General features: G+C 38.1%; 1 protein-coding gene across 3 annotated transcripts in view; it reads left to right on the plus strand.

Moving 5' to 3' along the window:
• Positions 1 to 17,716, plus strand: part of PTPRG (protein tyrosine phosphatase receptor type G) — a 786,314-nt gene that overhangs the window by 723,885 nt on the left and 44,713 nt on the right. For all 3 annotated transcript variants that reach the window (XM_051980013.1, XM_051980023.1, XM_051980032.1), the window contains one exon: positions 6,701 to 6,792. In XM_051980013.1, the coding sequence (XP_051835973.1) occupies positions 6,701 to 6,792 (92 nt within the window). The remainder of the gene's footprint in view (positions 1 to 6,700; positions 6,793 to 17,716) is intronic.

Here is a 17,716-nt window from a genome sequence, read left to right on the forward strand (position 1 = left end):
CTAAGTGCTTAATAAATAGTTGCTGGCTATTTCCCCAACGCTCAGTTTCTATCTGTAAATACGAGGTTTAGATTAAATAATATTTGAGATCTTTTTCAAGTCAAGTACTGTAATCCTCTGTGATCAACTGGCCTGCTGATTTCTAAATCTCCGTCTCCAATCTCAAGATGATTTCCTCTCTAGTGTCTAGTTACCAACTGCATTCTGACCATTCCCATGTGGTTATTTTGCTGGTGTCTCATGCTCAACATGGTCATGGAAACCAGATTCAACTTCATCCCTGATGAACCAGCTCTTCCCACATTTCCTTCACTAGTCAATGACCCAGCTATTCTCTAGATCCCCAACTTAAAAACTTGAAATCTCAGTTATTCCTCTCTTCATTGTCCATCTTCTTGTTTCTTCTCTATTCTCTCTGCTACCTCTACCAGTCTTTTCTGCACTCCAGCACATCCTACATGTTACTAAATGCCTTAAAAATGCTTATCATCATATGGATTTTTCTCCCAAAGCTTTAGTCACTCTCTCTTTCTAACTGCATTACATCTACACTGCTTTGCTTGGCTTCCTGGTATTCATTACACAACCACTAGGAGTCTGGGCACTTCTCACTACTTCCAATATATTCCAGTGTAATCATTCAAGTATTAAATATGAATTAATCATTTAATTATATGTCAGGCATTGTATTAAGTCCTAGAAATAAAAGTAAAAGCAGAAAGACAATCCCTGCCCTCAAAGAGCTCACATCAAATGGGAAAACAACACATAAGGAAGCTAAAAGGGGAAGGAGGGAGAAAAGATGAAGGTTCTTTGCTCCTGGAAAATGTAAAGAAAACTTGCAATCAGAAGTATAGTCTACGGAATAATGCAAAATGGCAGGTCTCGGCACCTGTTCATTGAAATGGAGATTCTGAGAAAAACCAGTTAATCTGAGATTGTGGAAGGTGTTTCCAATGTGTGAAGACCAGAGGTGGAATGAGTTTCTAAAGCATTTTGGGAAAAGTCCAGACAATCAGGAATACAGTTTTCTATAATATTACTGGATTGAATGATTCATTTACCAATGCATGTCCCACCTCAAAATCTAGATGGTCTGTAAAGACCAGAATCATTCTTGCCTCCATATATGGCTCTTGTCACTCTATTCACCAGGAAATTTGCCCTCTCCCCAAATGGGGTCATAAAAAGTTGGACACAACTGAAAATATTGAACCACAAAGCAACAAAAATTATATAGAAAGCACTCTTCTGAGTGAGGAAAAAAACTAAATACTCCCTATCATCCAAAAAACTAAATACTCCCTAAATACTATTTTTAATACCTACATCTAGATGCTCACATTTTAAAGAGAGAATACAGCAATGAATGCAAATATGAAGAGGTTCACAGCGGCTTTCTTTAGTAGCCTATCTGAAACCTACCTATTCTTTAAAATCCAGATTCACTAACCCTTCCGTAGTGCTCAGTCTTCACTGGCCATAGTTTAAATGTCTGTAACACACAATTTAGCGCTTCATTTAGTTTTGTCTTATTGCTGCTTGATGAGTGCTAATCTCATCTCCCTGATTCAATTGTAAATTCTTTGAGGGCAGGGATTAGAGAATATCCCTTTTCCTCTATCACCTAGATCAGAGCTGAGTGTCCAGTAAGTAATTAAATGAATATTTGTCTGGTGGATTCTCCAGAGGTAATTATATCCACTGGACATACCCAACGTTCACTACCAGAAAATGTAAAATAATTGCTTCCCCTTTTTGTGTCAGGGATAGACAAATATAGTATTTATTATGTGTTAGACTCTGAAGATATATGAAGATAAGCAAGCAAAAAAGTCCCTGCCACAGTCTAATTATGGAAGCCAATACAGATGGAGAGCTGGCAGTTGGGTGGGCAAGAATAAAGGCTTCTCCTAGGCCTGATTCGTAGCAAAATAAGGCAAAAGTTCACTTTTCAAAGCCCTCTGTCCAAGTGTTAGAGTCTAAGATTTGGGGACGGGGAGGAAATGTGGATGAGCACAATTCAGTTGCCATTGCCTCCATCCAGCCCACTCAGATAGGAGCTTAGTCCTTGAGTTTGTGTTCCTACATATATTATAAAGATTGATCTTATGTTACAGGCCTAAAATGATATCCTTAAATTATAGACCTTCAAGAATGTATTTAAGATGCTCAAAAAAAAAAAAAAAAAAGATTCCAAAAGAAAATTACTTACAGTAGCATGATTTACAAGATTAAAAACTAACATATAATGTAACATATTAGCCATCTGCTCTTCTTTCTTATTTTTAATACCTACAAGCTACAATAATTTTATCATTTTACTTCTAGCATTTTTCAAAAGAATACAACAAAAAGAATATCTTTTGAGCTTCTAATTAGTCAGCAGATTTCAGTCATTTTTCCAGAGGCTAAAAAACGGAGTAGCTTCTGAATTTCACTGACTTTGATTGAAGGCAGGAATACAGAATTGTCTGGTGAGTGATGGTAGTCAATAAAGAAAATTTTAAGGCAGTTTATTATATATAACTTGCAGTATGCTAGCTCATTGTTGGCTTCTGGGAGTCCTCAAAGGGGTACAATTTAATCTTCCTTTGATAAAAATATAATTTTATGAAACTGGGTCATTCTAGTTAACAAATATCGGTAACAGGACAGGAGTTTGCATTCATGTTTTATACACTAAATTGATGAGAATCATCAACTAAGCAAAACATTTTAAGGCTATTAACAAGCCGTAGAGCATCCGGACAAAGGTAAGCAGTGAGATAAGACTAATTCAATTCAATAGGCATTAATAATCAAGTTCCTATTACATCGAAAAGACAGTCAGGTGATGCAGTGGATAAAATGCCAGGCCTGGAGGCAGGAAGACTCCTCTTCCTGAGTTCAAATCCTGCCTCAGATACTTCCTTGGTGCAAGTTACTTTACCCTGACTGCCTCAGTTTCCTTTAAAGGAATCTTTGCCAAGTATCTTTGTATCCAGTATCTTTGTCAAGAAAACCCCAAATGGGATCATGAAGAGTCAGACACAACTGAAAGTATTGAACCACAAAGACAAAAATTACATAAAAAGTACTCTTCTGGGTGACAAAGAAACTAAAAACTACCTACCCCTAGATGCTCACTTTTTCCCCCCGAGGCAATTGGGTTTAAGTGACTTACCCAAGGTCACACAGCTAGGAAGTATTAAGTGTCTGAGATCAAGTGTCAGGTCCTCCTGACTTCAGGGCTGATGCTCTATCCAATGCGCCACCTAGCAGCTCCAGGTGCTCAAATTTTAAAGAGAGAATATATCATTGAATACAAATGTCAAAGGGATTACAGTGACTTTCTTTAATAGCCAACAGGCTAGGGAATGAGAAAAAGGTATAGGCTTGTTTTTTTTTTTTTTTTTTTTTATTTAATCCCAGAAGTCAAAATGAAGATTAATCGGTGAAAGTTACAAAAACAGATTTCAGCTCAATGTAAAATACAATTTCTTAACAGATTTGTCGCCCCCCCCCAAAAAAAAATGAATGAGTTCTCTATCAAGAGATACTTTTAAGTTGCAGCTTGGATGGCCATTCTTTAGGAAACTGTAGAGGGAGGTACCTATGCAGGTATGGAGTCAGGCTAGATTTCCTTAAGTCCTTGGTAACTCTGAGGGTCTGTGAATTAACAGAATGGGCTGTGATCCCAAGAAATGTTTTTAATAAAACTTACATTATGTTCTTGCTTGGTAACTTAATTCATAAAATGGCTTTCACTTGCACTTTTGTCTCTAAAGTCACTAGAAATCCTGGATTCTAGGCTATCATAATAGGAACATCTAGTGTTAGAAATGAGCTTCCCCGGAAAACCTATTAAATTATTAAATTGCTCAGTTCCCCTCATGACAGCAGTAATGTCTCCTCTACTTCTAAACAAATAGGGAAGAAATACCTAGTGGATAACAAAGGCTGCGGAGTGCGGTCAAATATTTACCAAGTTAATACCTTTTGACATGTTGGATTTCCTTCCAGGTTGGTTTTGGTTTTGTTTGCTTATTTGGTTGCTTTTTTTTTTTTTTTTAATTTATGATTCTTTATTCTAGTGAAGAACTAACCATGCAGAATGAGACACACACTTTTGGACATAGCCAGTAAGGAAACTTGATTTGCTTAGCCCGTTATGTTTGTTAAAAGGATTTAGAGTTATAGTTTTTTTTCTCTTCTTTACAAGTGTTTGATAATTTTTTTAAAAATATATATATATATATATTCTTTGAGTAGATATAGTTTATCCTTTTTTTGGTCTACTAATTCAATTAGCATTTTTAAACACCTACTATGTGCCAGGTACTACTTCACTAAGTAACAAAAAAAAAAAAAAAGTTTCTTCCTTTTTAAAGCTCACATTCTATTGTGGGGAAACCAAAACATAAAATTAAATCCAAAATATACCAAGTGATAGCAAGTAATTTCTCGAAAGAAGGAACCAGCAATTGGGAGGATCATGATGACCTTCCTGTGGGAACCAACAGCTTTGGAGGAAATTAGGAACCTTTGAAGGGGAGATTTAGGGGAGGAAGAAATTCCAAAAGTCCTTTGATTATCTTTAAATGTTCTGCAAGTTGTCTCCACAGTTAACCCTTTCTTGTCCTTGGCTTGAGTTCTTTTCTTATCACTTATTCTCTCCATGCCTCTTTTCTACTTAGAATATTTTATATAGGAAGTATCAATAGGACTGATTTGGAAATTTCCTTCAATTCTACAGCTTGTGAAATCTTTTGGGAGGAAAATTTTGGCCCAGTTTATTTTGTTACTGCATGTCATGTCGTGTCCGTTTTGGAATCCTGGGATTTCTTGGGCATAGCTGATTTTTGCTATATCTAAGCGTCTGCCTCAAAAGAATAAAAAAAAAATACTTGTGATTTTAGTAAGTTCGTCTTTAGGCAGATTTCCTAAATGATTAAGTTTTTAACTTCTTATGCAAGCATTTTGATCAGATCTCATTTCCGATAACCACTTGGATTAAGCCCATGCTCTTGCCTTTCTTGAACGAAGCAGAAAGAGACAAGTGATTTTCCCCTTAAGAATGATTCCAGTTTGAAAATGTCAATAGATGCAAAAAGCCGCCCCAGAGCTTTGCTCTCCCGAATGGAAGTGGAGTAGTAATGACATAGTCAATGGTAACTGTCACCGAATAAAGAGAAATCAGATTGTCAGGCCTGGATCTATAAAATTCTTGCCAAAGTAGGACCTCATTTACACATACATCTCTTCATACCCTTTGCTAAGAAAAGCATCTGTGACAGTTTAGATGTTTGTTCGTTTGCCAAAGATCTTTCACTCTGAATAAAGTAAATATCATGTCTGCTGTTTATCTTCAAAATCCGATAGGATTTAAAAAAAAAGAAAGAAAGAAAGAAATATTGGGGAGGAAGGAAGAAATTACGGGGTTCCGGGGATGAGCAGTAGGCTTTCTGGCAGTATTGACAGTGCCAGATGAGAGTGGATAAATTCATGTTTAACATAAAACAGGTACTATAGCTGAATGAGCACTACAGGGTCTAGAACTGTCCCTTCAAAATGAGGCAAGTGACCATGGATTGGATTGGATGGCCTTCTAGAACCCACTCCCAGGTCCTGACAATTCCAAAAGATCCAGCTACTTCAGTCAGACTGGTTGTTTGGCATCGTTCAGGCACAGCTGCCTCAATCAAAAATTTTGAGCAATTTTTTTTTTGGCCTCGGAAGCCAACTGGTGCAATGCCATGTGTCTGCAAGTGGGTGCAAAACAGCTTCAACTTCAAAGATTGGAAGCAAGATGTAATTGCTCCATACTCAAAGGTGACCCCACCGAACAGGGAGTTTACATTAAAGAACCTAATAAAATGTCATGTCTGGGCTACAGAAAATTAGTCAGCGAAGAGACGTCTCCCACTGAGGTCACTTTTCATTTAAGAGCTTGCTGTGGTAGTGTAACAGAGAAAAATTGTCTTGAAAGGCTTAAAATGAAGGGGATTTGCTTAGTTCCCCCTTTCATTTCAAATTTGATTCACTGCAACAAGCACATATTAAGTACCTGTTATATGCCAGGTACCATGCTCAAGATATAAAAAGAGACAAAAAAAAAGGCCAGTGATCAAAAGAACTTTGGAATACATGTGTGCAGCTAAGTCAATATGGAGCAATCCAAAAAGAGAGATGACCTTAAGAATTAGGAGAAAAGCTTCCCAATGGGGCCCAAGCACTACTCCCCCATTTTACAGATGAGGAAACTAAAGATGCTTATATTCTATGGGGGAAGGAAATCAAAACGTGCCATCCAGTTAAATAGAAAATTCTCACAAAGTGATACCAAATAAATTCTAGAGAAAAGGGAAGTGGTTTGCTCAGGAAGTAAGCAGAAGTGAGATGTGAAATCAGGTCTTCCGACTCCTGAGCCAATAGGCGTATTATTGTGTCACGGAACCTTGCAAAGGAAGCCGGAGGCTCAAAAAGGCCTGCCGCAGCCAGAGCCCAATTTCAGATATTGAATGGGTGCATCTGCCCTGGCTAACACAACCAGACTCTCTTTGAATTTGGCAAAGAGATTATAAAGTGCCTCGAATAGTGCAAGCATATAATAAATGTTTGTTGAATTGAGTAAAATCTCTTTAAAAAAAAAAAAAAGTGTGGACCTGATTCATGGAAGAATTAGCATGTGATTTTGAATTTCTTCTCCTTTCTACAGATGACATGGAAGCCATTCCTGTCAAGCAGTTTGTTAAACATATCAGTGAGCTCTATTCAAATAACCAGCATGGATTCTCCGAAGACTTTGAGGTAGGTTTCAGAACCAGAGCTGAGCTTCCAGGAAATTGGCCTGTATTGGGGTTTGAGGATTGGAGTTTTATTTTATTTTTGTTTCTTTTTACTTCAGGATGCTTTTGAAAGAACTCTTCAGCTCCATGTTTATTGATCATTTTTTAAAAGTTTATTTTAAACATTCATTTAATTTATTTTTAAATTCAAAATTTATTTTAAATAAAATATTTGTTTAGCATCTATGCTTAGTTTAATAGAATTTCAATAATTAGCATTTACTCACTATTTTAAGATTTGCAATGCACTTTGCAAATATTATCTCTTAATCCTCAAAACTCTGGGAAGTAGGTAACCATTTTAGAGATGAAGAAGCCGAGGCAGATGGAAGTTAAGTAACTGAGGGTCACCCAGCTGTTATCTGAGGTCAGATTTTAATTTAAGACTTCCTGAGAATATATGCTTAAATTGTGGAGCCACAGTGAACTTCAGCTTTCTCATCCATAAAAACAGGGTTAATATCTATCTTCCTTTATCTCCCAAGGATATTTGTGAGAATCAAATGAGAGAAATAGTGTATAGAAAGGACTTTGCAAACCCCAAAACACTATATAAACATGAGCTCATTTTATTATTTTCAGAATCCAAAATGACATTCTTTTCACAAATTAATTTCTTTAACTTGCAAAATTTTATATTATTTTAGTAATTTCTTTCATTTTTATATCCTTTTAAATACCTCTCCCCTCTACTGCCTATTACTCTTATAAGAATTTAAATTAATATTCTTTTCATAATATAAACTATGTCTTCATTTAAAACAAATCTTATTTTTCTCACTCTCTTTTGTTTTTCTGTAAACCTAATTTCCAAGCAGATTCCTCTCCCCTCTCCTACCTATCAAGCCAATCTTACTACCATGAATAGTGATAGGGGATAGGGAACCTGGACCAATGATTCCATTGCTATAGAGAATCCCAGGAAGGAAATTTCACCGGCCAATGAGGATCAGCATCTTCCCTGCCACTTGTATTCAGGAGTACTCAGAGGTTAAATTACTTCCCAGGGTCACTATGTATCTGAGAGGGAGGATTAAATCCAGGCCTTCCTAGCCTTAAAACTGGTGCTCTTTCTACTCAGCCAGTCTAAAAAGGATCCATTTCTGCTAAGCCAGCTATGACTGATATCACATACTCCCATAACCCTCCACTTTTGCAAAGGAAGAGAGGGTTCTATTTTCTATTAAGTTCTTTCTCAAATGATCCAGTTAATAATAATAGTTGCTAAATAGATAACGTGTTCATTTTCTCAAACCATATTCTATTACAAAATCTTGAGTATTAGGCTTTGGTGGGGGGGAGGAATAATATCACAAATCTAGAGCTGTTAAAAGGGACCTTAGAAATCATATAGTGCAAACCTTCACTGTACTTGGTGGGGAAACTGAGGTTCAGAGATAGTATGTGACTTGCCCAGAGTTACACAACAACTGAGTGTCAGAGTCAGCATTTGAACAACATCCCTACGTCCCTATGGTATGGATGAGTGTGTAGAAGCTCTTCACTACTAAGTTTTGCCCAAAGCCACAACTAGCACCCAGCCTCCAAGGACTGATGAATAATCCAAAGAATTAGTAACCCTCTTGTTAAATAGAAAAGAAAAGGGAATTGGGATAAAAGCTAACATTTCTGCCTCTATCCAAACTTAAACTTTAAGGGGGCATTCCCATACCAGCCCTTGCCCCCTAGATTAGAGCAAGTTCCTTGTATCCCTTCTTCCAGAGACCTCTCTGAGCATCAGTAGGAAGGAGCCCGTCTCTTCCAAGTGAAGACACAGGCTTATGGCTATGATCGATACTGAGAGGTTGAAAACAAGGTGGAGGGTAGCATCAAGTCCCCTGTCAGCTTTTGAGTCAATGCCAGTGCACCAGTGACAGGGTGTAAATGAGCTGTTAAACAGATTGCCCTCTTCCCAAGAGAAGAAGCTTGACTTTAAGAGTTTACGAGTAGGAGCACACTGACTGAAATTCAAAGTTCCCCATTCTTTCTGCCTTGCTGCTAACTGGCTGTGTGATCTTGGCCAAGTCATTTGAAGAGACAGAGTAGCTTCTCAGTTTCTTCACCTGTAAAATGGGGACACTCTTAACTGCCTGATTTACTCCCAGGATGCATTCAATGAGTCAAATGACAACTGAGCTTTAGAAAACTATACACTCTCTGCAAGTGTCTGATACAGAGTAATATGAAAAACAATAATCTTTAGCTTTATACATGAACATTCTTCAAGGAGAATCTGTTAAATTCAATGGTAGTCACAAAGGCAACACTGCTTCCAGTTGTGATGTAGAATGAATCACAACCATATTTTAAAAATCCATAATCTTAACATCATGGCTTTAGAATTAGAGATTCCTCCCAAAATTTGCTGTTTGGCAAGATAAATCAAAGGTAGGATAATAGATTTTGAATCTGCTAAATTCAATGTAGTCACAAAGGCAACACTGCTTCCAGTTGTGAGATAGTGAATCACAACTATTTTTTAAAAAATCACCAGAATCTTAATATCGTTGCTTTAGAACCAGAGATTCCTCCCCAGATTATTGCTAGGATAACAGATTTTGAATCTGCTAAATTCAATGGTAGTCACACTGTTTCCAGTTGTGAGATAGTGGATCACAACCATTTAAAACAATCCACAACCTTAACATCATGGCTTTAGAACTAGAGATTCCTCCCAAAATTGTTGTTAGGCATTATAAATCAAGGGTAGGATAACAGATTTTGAAGCTGCTAAATTCAGTGGTAGTCACAAAGGTAACACTGTTTCCCATTGTGATAGAAAGTGAATCACAACCATGTTTTTAAAACAATCTACAACCTTAACATCATGGCTTTAGAATGAGAAATCCCTACCAAAATTGTTGTTAGGCAGAATAAATCAAGGGTAGGATAACAGATTTTGAACTGGAAGGGACCCAAGAGGCTAGGCGGTCCAACCCCCTCATTTCACAGATGAGGAATATTAGTCTGGAGAGGTTCAAAAGGTTAAGCCGCTCAGCCCTGGTCCCATAGATAGGAAGTGGCAAGATGGCATTAGAACCAGTCCTTCCCGAATCCATTCCCTGCATCCACAGAATGAAACAAAAAGATGGTAGAAAGTGAGACTCCTCTCTTTCAGCCAAGGAGGTTCACATAGTTTCTGGGAGAAGTGGGAGGGTTTAAATTATTTATTGCCAGCCGCCAGACGCTAACCAAAGACGGCACCTATTCAGGCACAAAGAAAATGGTGTAAGTCAAACATTTTGTATTCATGAGGACGGCAAATGTACGTGGTGTTAAAAGTGATTTAGTTCAATTGACTGTGGGCTGGATGACTGAGCAGGAATATTGAGGCATTTAACAATGTTGATGGTATTCAGGACAAACATTTATCCTCCAGAGAGCAGGATTTGATCAGGATGATCAAATGCAACTCCGGCTTCTCAATTATTTATGAATTGAGACCCCAGTGCTATTCATCACAGCTGGTTTTGACACCATTTAATTATTCAAAATAATCAGCTACACCTCTGTATACTTGATCTGACTTAAAATGGGCTTTTCTGCATCAGAATTATTGCTGTTAACAAACCTGGAGCCTTTTTTCCTAGATGTAACTTCCTTTATTTTTCTTTTTTTTTCTTTCTTTTTAAAAAAATTTTTAAGCACCAAAGCTTTATTGCCCAAGATTTCCCTCCCAGCTGGAAATCTTTATTAAGGTGATAGTGCTAGTGGGACTGAGAGTGGGGAGGAGGGTTATTTAAGGAAGCTATTATTCTTGGCCTTTTATTCCCTATTTTCTCTTGATCGAAAAGGGATAGCTTATTCAGAACAAGTAAAAAATATCCACTATCCTCAAAAAGATGGTGAGGCAGAAATAGTGAAAGCCAATGAACTCTACAGTACAAAGTCCTAAATTACCCACTCTTTGGGCAGTCTAACTTGGTGAAACTTCTGAGTGACCCATTTTTTGAAAGTCTTAATAATGTTGCAGGTGTCATTGAAATTAATCATGGTTATTGGGAATGGATACTAAATCTTAATTTTAAAAATGCTTTACAGTGATCGGATTTGTTTTTTAATATAAAAGTCTAATAAACCAATGCCTAAAATGAAGCTTAGTTTTTTTTCCTCTAGGGCAGAACCTCTTAACTAGGTCCATGGGTTGATTTAAGGGAGCCCATGGACTTGGATGGGGAAAAATATACTTCTTTATTTTCAAGATAGTCTAACTAAAATTTAACTTTTCCTTCAGTTATAACTCTTTAAAAAATGCATCAGTATAAAATAGTAGTTTTAAAAATATATCATCTTAAACACAGGCTTAATCTGTTAGTCAAAAATGGGCACGGATTCTTGTTCTAGATTAAAATGACTCTTGGTTTGCACAGGTTTTCCCCAGTGTTTGTTTTTACAGTTTTCCAGAGGCAGCCTTCAGCCCAGCACCCCCAGATTATCAGATTCCAAATTACTGGGATTGAAACAGGGATTTAAGTATTGGGAATTTGTAAACTTTGTAAGGTTCTGGACCTTTAGGGCAGTCTAATGAAGCCTTAGGGACCTCTTCTCAGTATTATATTTTTATATGCCTAAAATAACTTCAGTTTCTCCATCTGTAAAATGGAAAAGTAGTGATTATATTCCCTACCTCCAGATATTTGCAATAAGGAAAGTAGTTTTAATAACTCTTAAATATATATTGAATTTTTATGAGGAAAGAACCCTTAACTACTTAATACAAAAATATATACTGTGTAAACTTGAAGGCAACTTCATAAATGTAGATTATTGTTTCATAAATGGGGGGTATTTTGATATCATAACCATTAGCAGATTCCAAATCAATGGAAATAGCACCAGCCCCTCTTCCAAAAGAGAGTTATAATATGAGAAAAGCATTAAACTAACATTTCACCTTCAACCTCTTTAAAATTATTTTTTTCCTTCGCTCTCTCTAGCAAAGAGTTGTTTAGAGGGAAGAGAACCATCTAAATTTTTGTTTCCTGGTCATTTAAAAGAATCCATCCTCACATTAGAGAATAGCATTCTCTCCTCCCAGACCTTCCTGGCCACAACCCATCAAGCTTTCAGAGGTGCTATATGTTAGCACTCTTGCTCCAAAGTAGGGGGCTTAGCATATTGATAACATTAGGAGGATCAAAGGTTGAAGAAATAAGCTTGGGGATGAGGCTGTAGGCCCAGCCTGCCTCTGACCAGATCTTTAGGGAAGGCCCTCCATTACAATTAACCCTGATTGAGCTAAACCCTGACTAGCAAGGCCTTTACAGTCAGGAGACTGGAGCCTCATCCAGCTGAGCCCTGACCACTGGTGATTTGCTAAGGGTCCGTAGTCTCAATTACTTTCAACGGAATTGAGAGACATAGAGATGTCCTTGACATTTCCTTCCATAGTCCCTTAGCTAGTGCTGTAATTAATGCCTCATGTAGATCATTACACATTCCTGGAAACAAAGGAAAGCTGGGGGAACACAGACAATATTTCCAACACTGTTTTTTGGGGTCCCAGCTAAACAGTGCCAGAGTTCTTTTAATTTCAGAAGACCCAGATTTTAAGTGAAGAATTGGGTGGAGGAGCATCCAAGAGTTGGATGTGGAATCAGGCTCAGGAGGGATGAGAGAGGCAAAAGTATAAATCTTCCTCCTCCTAATAGTTGTTGATTGTCGTTCAGTGGTTTTCAGTCACATCCCATTCTTGGGGTTTTCTTGGCAAAGACACTGGAATGGTTTGCCATTTCCTACTCCAACTCATTTTACAGATGAGCAAACTGAGTCAAACAGGGTTAATGACTTGCCCAGGACCACACAGCTAGTAAGAGTCTGAGTTCAGATTTGCACTCAGGTCTTTCTGTCTCCAGGCCCAGTCCTTTACCCACTAATACCATCTAGCTGCCCTTACTAAGTGTTGGACCCTGATAAGATCACTTTACTGATTTGCGCCTCAGTTTTCTCATCTACATAACAGGTGGTACCTACCCAACTGATCTGTGGGGCTCAAATGAGACACTTCTTGAGCCTGTAAATGTCAGCTATTATTCCTGGTGACAGTCTTGCACAGGACTGAAATGGGCTTTGTAAGCCCCACATAGAAACCAGAAACCAGCCTTGGTGGAAGGCTCCCTCGGGGACCTGCTCAGCTGTAAGAAGAAATGACCATGGGATCATTAGGCTGCTCCGTGGAGGAGCTGCCTTTTTCTGGCCCCCAGTCAGTCAACAAGGATTTACTTTCTTTACATGGGCCAAATAGCACGCTAGGCACTCGGAATATAAAGACAGAACCCTTCTTCCTAGGGACTTACATTCTATTGAGAAAGAAAATGTGTATACACATATATGCATGTATATTCACATGTACACCCACATGTGTAGACACACATATATACACATACCACTGCATATATGTGTGTGTGCACATATACACATGGGTATATGCCTCTGCACTTATACAAACACATGTGTAAACATGTATACATACACCTGTGTATACAGTTATGTGTATATGTATATATACACATATACACACATGTGCATACACATTTTGTTGTTTGTCCATTCTCAAAGAGGCCCAAAGATATCACGGAAGTGATGACATGTAAGTGAATTGAAGTGTGAGGCAGGTCTGTGCAAATTCTCCTTTTTTCCTCCGGAGCCATCTGGGTCCAGTGACAAGAGAGCGATCAGGATGACTGGAGATGGCCCTCTGTACATATGGATATGTGTATCCTATGTATGTATAGAATATCCTATATTTTGTGTGTGTGTGTGTGTGTGTGTGTGAATATAGATAGAGAGATGCTTCCAAAAGGCCACGGGTACCATCAGCAGCAGATGCCCTCTTGCAGAAGGCAGCGCTTGAAGTGGGTGCTGAAGGAAGTCAGGATTCCAAGACATGGAAGCGAGAAGAGAGTTCTTTCCAGACATCTTCAATTAATCAGTCTAGCCCCAAGCATTTCTAAAACATCCGCTATGTCCAAGCACTCGGTAGGGGCAGGGAAGGGGGTGTGTGAGGGACGAGGGCTTTTTTTATATAAAGAGATTTGTTTCTCTAGTACATCAGAAACATTTCAAAGAAAGAAATTGTGTGTGTGTGTGTGTGTGTGTGTGTGTGTGTAATTATTGGAACCTCTCTTTCTTGGGATCACTCAACTCTCCCAGTATTTGTGATGTACATGCAAGTAACTTTTCTGGGCACTGAGGAGAGAAAGACTGAAACTAAACAGCTCCTGAAGGAGCTTCCATTCTTCTGGGAAGATACAGCACATGAACCAACAAAGTCAGTGTGAAGTGGCCTGAGGAAGGAGATGAACACACACATACACACACATACACACTCATACACACACACACACACAAAATCCCTGAACATGGCTCTTTCCCGGTCTACCCATGCTCCCTTCTTGATCTCTCCTGCTCTTCCATTACAATTTCACTGTCACTCAAACCCATCCCCAGAGCTAGTGAGGTAGCCCGCTGATTAGAGAGTATGATTTGGTGTCAGGAAGACCTGAATTTGTCCTACTTCATTTACTTCCTAGCTCTGTGAACCAGAATGAGTTTTTTAACCTCAGTTTCCTCATTTGTAAAATGGGGATAATGATAGCCCCGATTGTTGTGAGAATCAAACAATAGAAGACACATCACAAACCTTTTAAGTACTATATGAATGTTAGCAAGTTCTTGTTAGAACCATTGGGAACATAGAATTAGGGCTAAAAGAGATGATAAGAGACTTCAAGTTCAACCCTCTCATTTTACAGATGAGGAAACTGAGTCTAAAGAAGTTCCTAAGATTAGCAGAGCAAAGATAACAGCCCCCCAAGAGCACAGGTTGAGGGTTGGAGTGCTGGCAATAGCTTCTCCAAGGAGCCTTCTCCAGACCTGCTCACTCACCCATCCACCTTAGGCAACCAGCTTAACTCTTTAGCTACCATAGCATAGTATAGGAACAAAACCTTTCATTTCACAGGTATAGAGTATTCTCTGGTGAAGATTCTCTCCCAAATAATGCAAGTGCATGATTTCTCGGCAACATTTAACCTTACAGAGTCGTCTTACCATCAGCACATAGCAGAGGCAGACTCAAACCCAGGTTTTCCTAGCTCCAAAATCCCTAAGTCACAAAGCTTATCTACCTTAACATTATTTTCCCAATCCATTCTGTTCCTTGACTTCCCAGACTTTCACTCTAGTTTTCTCACACAGATTGTTATATAGCCACTTTCTAACCTCTGAGACCATCATTCTGTTCCAAGCATAAACAACTTCTAATGTTGTTGTTTTTTTAATTCTGAAATTCCCATGTTCATTTGGCACCCCATCTGTAGTTGCCTGCTAGTTATAAAATTAAACATAACCATTCCACTAGGACATTAAAGTTTGTACAAGACCATATCTGAAGCTATTTCCAAGGTGCTGCACAGGTGAATTTATAATACTCTCTCCATCTGTCAGTGTCACCTTAATGGGTTTTTTTTTTAACACCTATTAAAATCACATTAAATTTGAAATGCCAGTTTGGGTGGAGAAAAGCCAGTGGTATACAAAATGATCTCATGAACATCCAAAATTAGTTTCGAATTCATGTAAGGAATTACCGATGCCATTATCCTAGAGGCAAAATGGGGCATCTTAGGTAAGAGGGATCCCCAGGCTTTAATAAAATGATATTTAACATTATTAATGAATGTTCTTTGTTTTCTGCCTTTCTCCTAATTGGAAAAGTAAAACAGAGATGATGATTCTAGCCGAGAATTTCTGACAAAGAACGGTTTAACTAGTTTGAGTGACTTATTTCCAACAAGGGCCCTTGGTTGCCCTGGTCTGTCCATTTTCAGTTGCTTCATATACTTGCAGACAGAACCAGCTCCAGCCTGATCTAGACAGCAGAAAAGGGATCATGATGTTGCTCCATTGGGAGGAAATCATGAAAATTAGCTAGAGGTATCTGGTTGCCTCAGTCTTGAGGGGGAAAAGTCAACTATGGTAGAGTCCATACCTGTTTCCAGAAAGTCCTCGATCATAGATATCCTTAAATGACACCTTGTTGAGCTAAATAAAAAAATTAACTTAGATAACTCAGACCATGCCCTTCTCATAGTGTGTCAATCTTTTATTAGAGCAGAACAAGGCAACTTTTAAGCAGGGAAGGGAAGCAAAAGAAATAAGCACCAATTAAATGCCTACTGTTTACAAATATAACCTCATTTGATTCCTACAACAACCCTGAGAGGAAGATACTGTTATTACTATCATTTTACAGTTGTGGAAACTGAGGCAAACAAAAGTTAAATGAATTGTCCAGTTCACACAATTAAGATCTAAGGTAAAATTCGAACTCAGGTCTTTCTCACTCCAGACTTAACACTCTAGACACTGCACCACTAATACAGTAAAAAGCATGCCGAATTTGGGTTCTGACATTTTACTACTTAGAAGATCATCGTTAGGTCACACAAACTATCCGGGGGCATTAGTTTTCTCATCTGTCAGATAAGATCGGATTTGACACTCTAAAACTAAGTTCTATCATTAGGTCAGCAACAAAGTAGTTATTGTTTTAAAACATGTTACTAAGGGTTAGATACAACAGAAACTAGGCTATATTTAAAATCAGATTTTGGGTTCAATTTCTGCCTCTAAAACTTAATACATCTGTGGCCAGATGTATTCCTAAATACTTCCCTAAAATGAAGAGGTTAGACCCAGTGACCTCTAAGTTCCCTTTCAATCCTTTATTCCTTGATATTGTGACTTAGCAAGTTTTACTCTGCATTGATAGGAGTACCTACATGGATGAAGTCACAGATCCACGAAGTAATGAACCAAGCATACCATAATTAGCCAGTGTAACCATTTCCATCCAGGCCCTTAACATGTTTCAGACAATTCCAGTTACTCAAACCATATTGTGTTTTTCTTTTTTTCCTCTTTCTATATATTCTACTAAATAAGGAGATATGACTCTAGTGACCAAAATCATGGATGGAAATAGTCTTCTCTCCTGGCAGGAGATTGGCAGTTGTCTTTTCATCTATAAATGAGGTTGAATATCATGGAAAACTTCAAGCCTATTAGTCATATGTCATTTTGCTTATGCAGAGTTTGTGAAATATAATAAAAACTGTTCATCATCACCTAAGAGTGGTGAAAATGGCTGAACAAATATAAACATAAAGTCCAAATGTGCTTCAGAACAATTAAAAAAATTAAAAGATCCTGGGTGTGTACAAGATTGGTTGTGAGGGATACCAAAAAATTTGGTCAAAGATGGTCTTGGGCTGAGTGGCTGTCAGTGATTAAAATAACCAAAGAATTCTATGAAATGCACAGAGTAATGTTTCCTCAACCACATGGGAGTGGTAGTAGGTGAAAATTTACATTGGTGACCTTTCTAAAGCCATCTGTTAGTCTACTAAAGATAAAAGGAAGAGGAATCTCATTAGAGTCCATCATCTCTACAAATCTGAAAAAATAAAATTCAGGATAGTGACTCCGAGATGTACACATATAACATTTATCATACTCTGAGTTTTCTATATCAGAGGAGACTGCAAAGGATTTCTGGTCCAAACAATGACCGAGTAAAAATTCCTTTTTCCAACATTGTTTCTTCCTTTCCTTCACTTCATTTCTTCCCTCCCTTTTATTCTCCTTCTGTTTCTTCTTCCTTCTAGCTGTGCGACCCCAGGCAAGTCACTTCACCCTGTCTGCCTCAGTTTCCTCAGCTGTAAAATGAGCTGGAGCGGGAAATGGCAAATCACGCTAATATCTTTACCAAGAAAACCCCAAATAGGGTCAGAAAGAGAAGGACACAACTGAAATGACTGAACAAAAACATATTTATATAATGTAAGATCTATGTGTATGTACACACACATACATTCAGTCAT

Source organism: Antechinus flavipes, chromosome 1, assembly GCF_016432865.1.
Source record: "Antechinus flavipes isolate AdamAnt ecotype Samford, QLD, Australia chromosome 1, AdamAnt_v2, whole genome shotgun sequence".
Classification (NCBI taxonomy): Eukaryota; Metazoa; Chordata; class Mammalia; order Dasyuromorphia; family Dasyuridae; genus Antechinus; species Antechinus flavipes.